General features: G+C 48.6%; 1 protein-coding gene across 1 annotated transcript in view; it reads right to left on the reverse strand.

Moving 5' to 3' along the window:
* Nucleotides 1-12,700, reverse strand: part of PLXNA4 (plexin A4) — a gene marked incomplete at its 5' end in the record, with an annotated part of 346,039 nt that overhangs the window by 139,978 nt on the left and 193,361 nt on the right. Inside the window, one exon of the mRNA XM_081102439.1 lies at nt 4,364-4,495. Coding sequence (XP_080958565.1) covers nt 4,364-4,495 — 132 coding nt within the window. The remainder of the gene's footprint in view (nt 1-4,363; nt 4,496-12,700) is intronic.

Genomic DNA, 12,700 nt, shown 5'->3' on the forward strand with positions numbered 1-12,700 from the left:
GATCCAACCTGGAGACTAATTTCACCTCGCAATACATTAGCTCATTGTAATACATTAGCATTCTCAACCACACACCCCTGATGCCATGATTGGAAACAGAAAGCCCATATAAGGACACAAATGGCCAACTATACTCTTCTGAGAAGTCTCCACTGCTTTCTCAGGAAGATCCTGAAAATTTCTCCCCTTATTGCATGCCCTACTCCTCGATTAAACGAGTCTCAATAGAAGAAGCAAATCCCACTAGGGAGGGTCTGTTCTGACTATGGAGTAGCCTTCTCTCCCTCCCACTCCTTCACTATTAAACTCTCTTTCACTTTAAACTCTATGCTGGCTCATATTTGAAGTCTTTCCTGTGTGAAGTCAAGAACCCACAGTGGGTCATGGACCTTCGGGTCCCTGGAACACCTGCATCAGAAAGAGCCAAGAAGATCTGCCCATCCGGCCCTGCCTTCTGACCAGCTGGTGGGCCCACCTCCAGACCCACCTCCTCAGCCCCTGCAGGCATCTCTGTCCTGGATCACAGCTAGAACTTGAGTGCCACCAGGCACCTGGAAGCAGCCCCACTGTCAATCAGAGTCAGTAAAACAAAGATCACCATGAAAGTCAGCTTTGGACCAGACATGACTGAAAGTGTGTACCACAAGCAGACACATGTGCTCGGGCCTCTGGCTTTCAGGCAGGAGAGAGCTGGTGTGTGGGATGGCAGAGGCTGAGCTTGACTGGGAATCTGCCACTTGCTCTGGGGCCTATCAAAGAAGAGCTTCCCTGTGTGCGGGGCAGCTTCTCTCCCGGGAAGGGGTGGTCACTCCAGGGCAGCTGAGGACAACCCCAGCTTGTCCGCGTCAGCTCCCCGCTTATCTACTGGCTGACATTTCCTCTCACTCCCCTCCCATCCGGTTGGCAGGTTTTGATGGCAGTGTTTCAGTGTGTATACACATTCCTTTGGGAGTCCTAGAGCTGTAGTAAAGATTCACCATATACAAACACACAGACATGTGCAAAGCAAGAAAAGGGCTGATGGAGACGCACAGACAGCGACAGACACGCACACATACACACACATGCACCACACTCCATTCTCTACCTCTCTTCGTTACACGGTCCTTACTCCTTCCAGCCCTCTAATCACATGATTGGCTCCCCTGGCAACCAGCCCCCCATCTTTAGGGGCTTTCCAAAAATCACCTCATTCACACAAACTCAGTTGAGGCTGAGAAGAAGCTCCTTAAGAATAACAACACACCCATTTCACTTTTATGGCTCTGAAGGACAAGATACCAAGTATTATAACAAAAGATGTTCCCATTGCTTGTCATTTAAGAAATTCCAAAGGTTTTGGGGAGCACTGTGCCAGAAATGGGGATAAAGACCAAATATATACTTCTTATATATCACAACATCACAGTTAGGTGTATTGTACTATATGACTAATGTCAGATCTATAATATTACTGTTTAAGGGATGGTTAAAGTAGATTATTTATGTTTAAATAGTCAGTGTATTTAAATAAAAATACAAAGCAAAAAATAGTTCAGGATAGGGCAAAAGTCATGGCAGTAATAAACAGATGACTGGAGTTTGGGATGTTTTCTTTATCTGAAGTGTAGTTTTTTTAATTATGTAGGTTCAAACTTGGAAATTAAGAGAAGCAATAAATAATTTGTATCAGTCCCACTCTTTTCCAATTATGGTTCAATGAAGATACCGTGGATTCATTCGCTCATTTATTCATTCATCAGACATTTATCAAGGGCCTATTAAGTAAGGTTTAGGCAGACCAAGAGGATCTAGGGCTGCCCTGTATAGTCTGCTAGGGGAGAAAAATAAGGAAGCCATCATCACAGCCCAGACTAGGAAGAGAGAGCATAGGGGTGTCTAACCACAGATCAGGAATCACTCATTGGAGAATGTGACAACTGGGTTAAGTTTTGAAGGACAAGGAAAAAATAGCCAAATGAGAAAGGGAAACACCTTCCAGGCAGAGCAGACATTGCTGAGCATCTACCCTTAGTCTGCAGACTCAGCTCCACAAGTGTCTGACCCGTTATGGCTGGCACCCACCCACAGCCAGAGGCTGGAATCAGTCCTGACTCCTTGGGCTTGCGGTTCCATCTCTAGTACCTTTACCAAGGTGCTCTTGCCCCGAGCTCTACTTGGTATGTCCAGTCAGTAAAGTAGTCTGTGGATTCTTGATCTGTTCTTCCTGGGACCAGATTTCTGCTCCCTGCCCACCTTGGCCTTGACCTGGATTTCTGCACTTCCTACCTGATAAATCACCCAGAATCTTGATGTTGCCACCTGCCTGACTCCCAACATGGCCAATGCCCAGACTCTCCTTTTGCAATATCATAAGAAGAAGAGCTTCCCCTTAGCAAGCCCATACTCTGTTCCAGGCGTGGTTCATGCTTATTACAAGCATTATATCATTTGATCTTTGGAATAAAACTATAGGATATTATTGTCACTTTCATGTGATAGTTGAGAATGCTGAGTCCTTAAGAGTTTAAGGAACTACCTGAGATCATGCTTAGTAAATGGTGGAGCCAAGTTGCACACTCAGGTATCTGACACCAAGACCTGTGCACTTAACCATTATGCTGCCTTACCACTCCCTACAATGAATCTGAAAACCCACTGCATACCAGTGTTGACCCAAGAGTTGAGGGCCTTGGGGCTCTGATTTGGGTGGCAGGCAGCGCTCCCTCTCTGTGAGGAGTAGCCCCAGAATGGATGAATGCCCTGGTCTTTTCCATTCCTGCCTTCCTTTCTTTCCCAATAGTCCAGAGCTCCCAGCATGCCTGACCACCCAGCCTGGATGGGTTCTAACCACTGACCACACTCTCAGGAAAGCAGAATGACCAAGGACAAGGAGCTCAGAATCCCAACTCAGTTATCAGAAGTGACACCACATAGCTTATAGTTTCCATCTTTGGAAGACCTTCCTTGTTTTAAGTCCCAAGTTCAGAAATCCTGGCTTTCAGATCAGGCAAGAAATCCTGAAATATTCAATGCCTTATGGAGATCGTAGGCCTTCTCCAAAGGATTCCTTCACCCAGGAAAGCTGCTTATCTCAGTGTCTAGGGACTTGGAGGTAGGCAGGAGTCGGGAGTGGGGGCCCCACTGGACAGCAGCAAGAAGTGAAAGCAAAGGAGCAGCCTCATACCCAGTCCTGACTCCTGGGGTAAAATGCTTCCCTCTCGGTACTATGTCAGGCCATGTCCAAGGCATGGCAGCCTCAACCCAGGCACCACAATGGGTCCCAGTGTGGCTGGATGGGGAGTCCCACACCAAGAGAAGATGTCATAGAGCTCTTGGGGCTGCTGTGGGCTGCCAAGGCATAATGCACAAGCCCTGTGGGTGGCATAATGTGGTATTTATCTCCCTCACTGTGCAGTGAGGGGACAGGAGGAACAATCCCGACTCTGTGAGCAAGGTCCTCTGGGGAGTTCAGGCCTCCCTAATGAAGATGAATAAGAGGGGGGAATCTACCCTTCATGGCTGCTGCCTTTGCCACATACATATTCATGGGCTGACGGGACAGCTCCTAAGAATGACTCATCCCACACAGAGGTAACAGGGTCAGAGGTATGGCAGTGCCAATCCACACTTGGGGTGGGTGTGTCTTGTGGGCAGTGACTTAGGGCACTCCAGGAAATACTCTTAAATATATGGAATTTCCCAGGCAAAATTTGTTCCTTTGCCCGCTGTAGACATAGAGTCTCAGTATGACCTGAAGAACTTAGTTCTAGCTGAGTTCCAGAAGCAAGCCCAATACTGCTCCTTCTAACCAGTATCAGCTAACAGTAATCCTTGCACCATATCATCCTGCCTGGCGTGGCCTTATGGAAGTTGCTGGAGGTCCCATGTGAGAGCTACAGGCACACCCGGAGGCTGAGGACATGCCCTTATTTTCTGAATCTCCTTCCATCTGGTTCTTCCATGATGTCCCCTCAACTAGGATTTTTAGGAAACAAATCCTTGCCCACCATAGATGTCCAGAGTTTAGGAAGGTAACCTTGGTAGGAGAGTATACAGTGTGTAGGGAAACATGGACCAAAAACTAGGGCATCTGCACCTGGTGTCTTCAGAAAAGAGTCAATGTTGACCCAGAACCTATACACACCATCATTTTGAGGTTAGTAGGTTTGGTCTAGACTCGCAGATATTTTGATATTTGAAATGTTTTGTTCCCTGTTTCAGCGCACTCAGCCACAGTCCTCAGGCAGCATAACCAAAAGAATACACACTGAGCCATACATCAAATCCCCTCCCTGCAACCAGCCTCCTGTAGCTTCCTGCTGAGCCACAGGCTAGTACTTAGCTGTAAGACAAATGTCTAACAGAGCTCAGAGAGCCTTACCTGCCTTTCTGACATGATGTAGAGCTGTTCGTGGTCCTTGGAGAAAGCCATATCCCGGAGCACAGGGCCCGGCTCCACCACCTGCACCGTCTCATACTGGAGGGCGTTGCCCCTGGGTCCATCCACCCGGATCTGTGGAGAGAGGGGAGGAGAGCAGAGGTGAGTTCAGATCCTGCCCTGCTCGCAGTGGAGCTTCAGCCCCGAGACCCTCCGAGAGCCCGGGCAGAGGCAGTGAGCACTGTCTCCACAGTGCCCAGAGGCCAGGCCCAAAAGAGCAGGAGCCACACCGCTCACCACGGCCTCATGCTGGGAATGGCAAAAAGAGGGGACTGGGGGACCACACCGCGCTTCACCAAGCACCGGAGTTCTTTTCTCTGCTTCCCTGTGGCTCAGGTAAGTTTTGGAGAAGAGGGTGGTGCTGGCAGTGGGGAGCGGGTCTGGGATTGGGGAACAGTGGATAACTGAAGCTGCCTCAGAGCAGAGTGTCATTCTGTAACAGAAAGGCAATAAATAGTATTGGCCACATTTGCGAACAGAAAACATGTGGGTGAAACAACGTGAGCTGATTCTTAGACATTGGTACCCAGCTATCCCTGTGGTGCCTTGGAGGGAACCAGGTGAGGGGCACCCAGAAGTTTTACACTGAGTGGGCTCATTCTGGCCATTGAAACCGGTGGCTCATGTCTCAGATTTTGGTGTAGATGGAGGGTCCTGAAACCTCCTAGAGGTGCTATCTGTGTCCCTAGGGAAAGGGGTGTGGACATTCCAGGAAAACGTGCTTCGGGCATGAGTCATCTCAGTCTTCCGAGAACAAGAACACTTAGCAGATAGATTGTCCCTGGCCCATCCACAGGTCCTTCCTGGAACTGCTTGGACAATGTGGGGACAGCCAGGAAAGAGCTTTGCCCATACCCCCATGACGGAGGACAGGTCTAGAAAAGCTGGCTCCCACTCTAGAAACAGAATTATCACACGTCTGAGCTGATAGATTTGATAGAATCACTACCCAGTGCTGAGAGGGCCACCCACATAAGTCAGGACTAAACACTGTCAACAATGTGAGAAGGATGAGGGGAGCACGAAGGGAAACAGGAGAGGCGAGAGCTAGGAGATCACCAAACTTGATTAGATACTATGTAAGGCTCTAAAAAAAAAACCCCATACAATCAAACAAACGAAAAAAAACACTAAAGAAAAAATTATATTCCAAATATCCCCACTACGTACTCTTATTTTTAATTTTCAGTATTTAATTTTTGACCTCTTATAAGATGAAGAACAGGAGAGCTATTCAGAGGAACTAAATTATAGCAGGGACACCACATTAATGGCAACTAACCCATCAAGTCACCTGAAAGGTGGCTGCCTCTCGTTTCTGTTTCATTCACTGAACTCTGATACCAGGGTACTTCGTGATTCACATGTGTGATTTTAGGTTTGTCCCAGGCTCCATTTGTTTATTTGTTTTACTTTTAAGCATTATTTTTAAGCCCTTCCTAGACATCAGGGAGATGGTTTTTCATATAATTCCCTATTGACATAACCTGTCAATCATGACTTTAGTGCTGATTTGTCATGTCCTGCATGACCGCTCCAGCACCCATTCTACCCTCTCTCACCTTTGGGGTGGGATTGGACCCATTCCCTGCTTGCTGTGGGGGTCCTTGATGGTCATAAACAAGTCCATTTAATCTCACTCTCCTATCACAGTGATGGAGAGAAAGCAGGCCCAGCCAATCAGCATGTGCAATCAGAGCAAAGCGGGGACTGTGTTTCATGATAGGGTAAGAGAGGGTATCTCCTCACACTCAACAGGGTCAGAGAAACAGGAGCCCAAAGAACTGCAGGCAGCGTTTTTGTGCTAAGGAGGGAGCTGGAACCAGGGAAGGCCAGAAGCAGAGATAGAAAAAAAAAAATTTCCTGAGCCGCTGAATCAAAATAACCCCAAAGTCCTATGTCAAGACTCTCTTGTTACTCAAGATATTTCCTTATTGTTAACGTAATAAAAAGGCTTTTTCAATATCCCAAATCCTAACTGACATACAGGTCATAGATGAGAAAAATGAGACTAAACACCTGGCCTGGGCTGTAAAATCTGGGGAGAGAACTCTGCCTGTGAGAGGCATGCTCCTCGCTGAGTTTCACAGGTCCTTCCTGGGGTGCGACCTGAGGCAGGAAGCTGAGGTCACTGTCTCTGCTCTGTACAATCCCAGTGGCTTTCGCCAGTCATTCCTGACAGTGATGCCCACATACCTGAGCTTGACAAATATTGATTCTAAAAGTGAAGAAATGCATTGATGAAGTTAAAACTCCTCTTTGCTGATTTCCCATTAAGCTCATTAAAAAACAACCACCAAAAACTAGTAAAGGAATTAAAGAGAGATCTGTTTAGCTCTGAAAATCAAAATGCCTCCAATTCCAATAACCCTCCTGCTGTTCCTGTGCCCACTCCCCCAGCCACCAGGCATCTACCTGGCCAGGTCCTGACTTAATCTGAATGAAATGGGAGCTCATGCAGAGCGAGCTGAGATTACCCCCAAGTCTGACTGCACGGTGATGGCCTTGGCCCCCAGCCCAGCCAGGCTTCACCTCCAGCTGCGAGTCACCTCTGGAGCAGCATCAGGAGAGTGACAAGAGTGGCACTGAGCACCCTGGCTGGTCTCCAGTCCCCTCAGGTCGCTGGCAGGAGCAGGCTCCCCAAGGGAAGGTGGATTTCCTGCCTGAGCGATCTTCTTTATCATTTAGTTCCAACTCCCCTGCTCTTAGGACAAGGTGATGTGCTGGATGTAGGTGGACATTTGAAGAAAAGCGGGGACAGAGGGATTGACTAGGGAGCAAGTCCTCACAGGCTGCCCTTCCCCAGGGGGACAGGATAGAGTTATAGTCGCTCTGCCGCATTCTGTCTGTGTAGGAAATCAGTTTTTGGAAGGATAGGTCTCCCTTTCCTCCCACCCCACCCCATCCGCTACTTATTTCAGAAAACCAAAAGAATCTCACACAAAATACAGGTAAAAGGCATTTGAAATGGAATTTGCTGAATGATGGACAATCATAAAATTTAGGTAGGATGGGCCAGTTGCCAGTGGTTGGGCTCTTACAAAAACAACAGCAACAAGAGTGGTTAATACTCAGCAGTGCCAGGTACAATGCTAAGCATTCTACTTGCATTTACCTTCCCACTTAAATCTCATCATAATAACAGTAAGGTGGTAACTTTGCACAATGACAGATGGTTATTAGACTTAGTGTGGTGAACACATCCTAAGTTATGTAAATGTAGGATCACTATATTGTACACCTGAATCTAATTTAATATTGTATACCAACTACACTTTAATAAAAAAAATCTCAAAACCCTATGAGATAAACATTAATATAACCCCATTTACAGGAGAGGTACAGAGAGGGTTAATAACTTGTTCATGGTCACCCAGTTATTGATGGCATGGCCTTGAACCATACCCAGGTCTGACTGATTCTAGGTCTGACTGATTCTAGCGTCCCGGCTTCTATGTATTTACATACTACACTATTGGTCAGATAAACCTGAATTCCTTCAAGGATTGAAAGTAGATGGTGTTAAATAAACATTGCCCTGGGGGTGCCAGAGGGACCTTGTCTGCTGCGTTCTTCTGGGAGAGGATCATGCCTGTGAATGAAGAAGGGGCTGTTGTAAATTTTCAAAATTATGATCCCTTATATTCTGTTTTATACCTTTCAAAGCATTCCTAAATAACAGTGTTTCATCTGACGGCTGTAAAATTTTTATGATGTTGACTGCCGGCATAGTCCTTCTCATTTTACCGATGAAGCAACTGAGACTGGAGCTGCTCTACGCCTTGCTCCAAATTCCAGGGTAAACCAATGACGTTCAGGACTGGAACCCAGGTCTCCTGATTCATAGCTCAGCACGTGCCTCTTAGCTATGTAGATTTTCCAAGAGCCTTTGACAAGGTTCCACATTTACAAGGTACTTAAAAATAATGAGTCTCTGTGGGACTTTGGGCAGTTTGGCCATAGAGAAAGGGCTGAGTTAGAGACAGAAAAGACACGCTTCTGTGTGGAGAAGGGAACTGGGGGACTCCCCAAGCACTGGTGTTATGACTAGTCTTATTATCATTTCTTATAAGTGGTCTGGTGGAGGGAACGGGAAAATGTGCAGAATATTTTAAGCTCTTGGGGACAGCAAGAAGGCCAAGGCCAAGGATGAAGATGAACTTCCGCGGGAGCTGCACGGGGGTGCATAGACCTGGGACGGAGTCTCCTGGGGGCAGAGGCCATGCCTGCGCAGTCAGCACAGCAGCCCCGCTGCCTGGCACAGGACCCAAGACTTGGTTGGTGCTCATTAAGTAGTTACTGACAAGCGTTGGTGAAGGTGTGGGGAAGAGGGAGTCCTTTCATACTATTGGTGAGAATATAATATGGTACGGCCACTACGAAAAACAGTATGGAGGTTCCTCAAAAATGTTTAAAAAGAACTACTGTATGATCCAGCATTCCACTCTTGCGTATATATCCAAAGGAAGTGAAATCAATATCTCAAAGTGATACCTGTACTCTTATACCCATTGAAGCATTATTCACAAGAGCCAAGATATAGAAAAACCTAAATGTATGTCAATGGATAAAAAAGGTGATGTGTGTGTGTGTGTGTGTGTGTGTGTGTATAATTCAACTTTAAAATAGAAGAAAATTCTGCCATTTGCAACAATAAAGATGAACCTGGAGAACACTGTGCTAACTGAAATAAGCCAGACACAGGAAGACAAATACTACAGAATCTCACTTAGATGTGGAATCTAAAATAATCAAACTCGAAGGTGGAGCCTTCCAATCAGTGGTGCCTCTGGAAGGCCTGAATCCTGAAGGCCCAGGTTTCACACAAATAAGGCCAAGAGGCAAAGCTACAAGGATGTTCATGGACCTCTAAGCCCTCTTCCCAGGAGATCTGACTGGCTGATTGGAGTGTAGCCAGGAACTACCAGCCCAGCCCAAGGAAGCTCTGGGGAGCATGTGTATGCCCTCTGAGAACAGGGCTACCGACATGACAGAGCTCCACCAACCACCAACCATGACAGTTTGGCAAATAAAATTCATAGTGGGTGAGATTAGACTCACTCAAAAGCTGCCTTAGAGAAAAAATCTCAAGTCACTAGGAAGACTGGGCTGAGTAAGGAAATGGGTGGTCCCAGCAGATCTGATAGACACAACATACTGGCAGGGGGAGAGAAAGTAGCAGCATGAAGAGCAGGGTCAGGGGGCATTGTGGCCATCTTCATGCAGCACTGTCCTGCAGGACAAGTGTGACTGTGCTATGGGGTCAGGTCGTGGTCCTTCATGCTTCCCCTCGGACAGTGGGACCTTCTGCTAGAAGAGCCTGGGCAACAGAAACAAACACCGGCCACAGATGTGGGCCACTATACCATACTAAAAACAAAAACAAAAAACAAAGAAACAGGTACAACTGATTTTAATAATCTATTTCATCTAATCCAATGTCTCCAAATGTTAGCATTTTAACATGTACACAGTATAAGAAATTGCCAATGCGATAGCTTACATCCGTTTTCTCATACTAAATCTTTGAAACCTTAAGTATATGTTTTTCACACTCACAGCAAACCTCAATTTGGACCAGCCCTGCTTCAGGCGCTGGACAGCCTCGCATGGCCAGTGGGTACTGTGGTGGACAGTGCAGTTCTAGATTACTGGCTTGGTGACTATCATCCGAGGGGTGTTCGCAGCTGTTCTTAGTATTGTACAGAGGCCCACTCCTCTGCCCTGCCACACCACCCTGTGTCTCCTAGGACGTTAAGTTTAGAGCATAACACCCCATCGTCTGCACTTTTTTAGAGCTCCCTGGCTGTAAGCTCCCACTGGCTGTATGGTTGCCATCAGTCCAAGGAAGCCATAATGCACAGCGTGTGGGCCAGGATCTGATCTAGGCTGTCACTCAGCAAGAACCCCCTGTACCCTGGATGATAGTCAAACATTAGGCAGCTGCTCTGGGAGGGGACCAGTCGGTCAGAAGAGCTGCTGCGGGATCAGGGTGGGGGTCTTTCTTAGAGGCTCCCAGCTGCACCAGGTAATACTGATGGTGTGAATGGGGGAGGGTGGGGCTAGGTAGTGTGGGTTCTCGGGGCTGGGGGGACACAGCTAAGTGCCGGTCACAGGGAAGTGTTTCATTATTTAACACCTGGTGAGTTATTCATAATCGTCAAGATGTGGAAGCCGGCGAACGAACATTACCAGCTGTGGCTGAGTAAGTTGGGGAGGTCCGACACGCAGACTCCGACATGGTAAACAGTACTGCCCTGTAGGCTTGAAATTTGCTAGGACGGTGTGTTTTAAGTGTTTTCACAAGAAAAGAAAATGGCAGCTGGGGGAGGTGATAGATATGTTAATGAGCTTGATTGTGGCAATTATTTTACAGCGTCTATGTATATCAAAACATCCAGTCCTGCACCTTAAACATACACAACTGTAATTTGTCAACTGCACCTCAGTAAAGATAAGGCCACACCAGGACATACGACTGAGCATCAGTCCCGCCCAGATCAGGGAGAACCTCCATCAAAGAGGTAAGCGAGCTTCACGCCATCCCCTCCATGTGGCCAACCAGGGACAGGCAGGCATGCCGGAGGGCACACACAGGCATCCTCCCTCCTGCCCTCCCCAGCACTGGGTCTCCAGCCTGGGAGCTTCCCAAGCAGCACCGCCCCGTCCCTGCCCGCCCAGCAGCCAGCAGGCACCTCTCCCCGGCCCTGGCGCCCTGGCACGGTGAGTGCCTGCGCTGCCAGGCAGACTGCTATTAAAACATCAGCAGGGTGGCCTCCACAAAGGTCAGCCATCAGGGGAGCTCCTGGCAGCTGCGTGTTTGTTTATGGGAACATTATCTGGGCCAGGCTGTTTATTTACATCCATTGAAGGATTGAACAATAAATATCGTCTCCCAGTAGCAGGCAGATGCTTGCACTAAAGCGTTCTGGCTGCTGACTTGCTTGAAATAATTTCCCTAATGAGCAAACAGTGCTATTTATCTTTAAAGGTGCAGGCCACCCCCGGGTTCCCCCTCTCCTCGCCCCGCTCACCTCCTCCCTGAACTTCCTGGTCAAGGTCTGCACTGGCCAGGTTTCTGGGCTGGGCCCAGATATAGGAAGTGATGACGATGTCTCATCTAGCAGTCGGGAAAGCAGGCGACTGGAGGTGCAGGGTGGGAGAGATTAAACCTGGAGGCTACTGTCTTCTGGCCACTCTGAATTCACCGAGACCCTCCAACCTCAAACCAGCTGGTGGTGTGGGCAGCAGGAGGTTAGGCCTCTTTCAAAGAACCAGAGGTGGCAGGGTTTGTGGGGAGGCGCGCCCCACATTCGAGGGGTACCAGAGCCCAAGTTCGGCCTGTTCCTCACTCAGGCAAATTTCTGAAGTGCTCAGAACACCTCGGGGATCCTGTGCAGATACCTGCAAACCAACCCGTTTACAAGATGGGGGTGGTGTAGTGGGGTGGGGGTGCAGACAAGAGGAGACAGGTGAGGTGCCCAAGGAGAAAGCGGGAGTGGGGGGGAGTCCAGGCCCTGCTCCCCTTCTCAGAGCCTTGAGCACACGACTCCAGCTCTCTCCTGTGTCCTGCTCACTGTCTTGGCCTTGACCTGCCTCCTGCTGAGGCAGAGGACAGGTGAGGACCAGGCCTGCTTCTCTGCACACTAATGCAGAGAATTAGTAGTCGCTTCCCCCGTGGTGTCCGTCCATGTGACGGAGGCCCAAATGGCCAAGTCCAGCCAAGTCTCCAGAACTGAGAACCAGGGGCCTGTGCACCCAGGGGCCAGCTCCTGGGATCACCAGGCTCCTGGACTGTTCTGATCCCACCAGAACTCTGCTGCTGCCCCTGTGCGTCGGGGTCACTCAGACGCCCACGTTTCAGCCTCCCCGCCATCAGGTCGCTCGGACCGCTCTACCCAGTGGGCGTGTGTACCGTTTAGGCAGTGTGCTCGGGTTTGTACAAAGGGGAGAAAGTGGAGAGATCGGAGAAATACCCCCAGATGAGCTTGGCAGAATGGGAATCCCGGGACTGGCGCTTGTACAGGAGGAGGTCCTCTAACAGTATCTCTCAGGAGGGAAAAATAAAGCACCTTTGGGATCTTATCTGAGCGGTTCATTCAGTCGGCCCCAGCAGCGCGAAATGCCATAACCCTGGTCACCATCGGTCAGCACCTTGCCACACAGGCTGATAAGCAGGTGAAGGGACAGTGAGCACGCCAGAGTGCCAGCATCCACCGCCAGCAGGTGCTCCTCTGTTGAATGAATGAGTGAATGAACGAATGCCGAACTCCGAGCCTG

The sequence above is a fragment of the Myotis nattereri genome (genome assembly GCF_964212035.1).
Source record: "Myotis nattereri genome assembly, chromosome: 11".
NCBI classification, from domain to species: domain Eukaryota; kingdom Metazoa; phylum Chordata; class Mammalia; order Chiroptera; family Vespertilionidae; genus Myotis; species Myotis nattereri.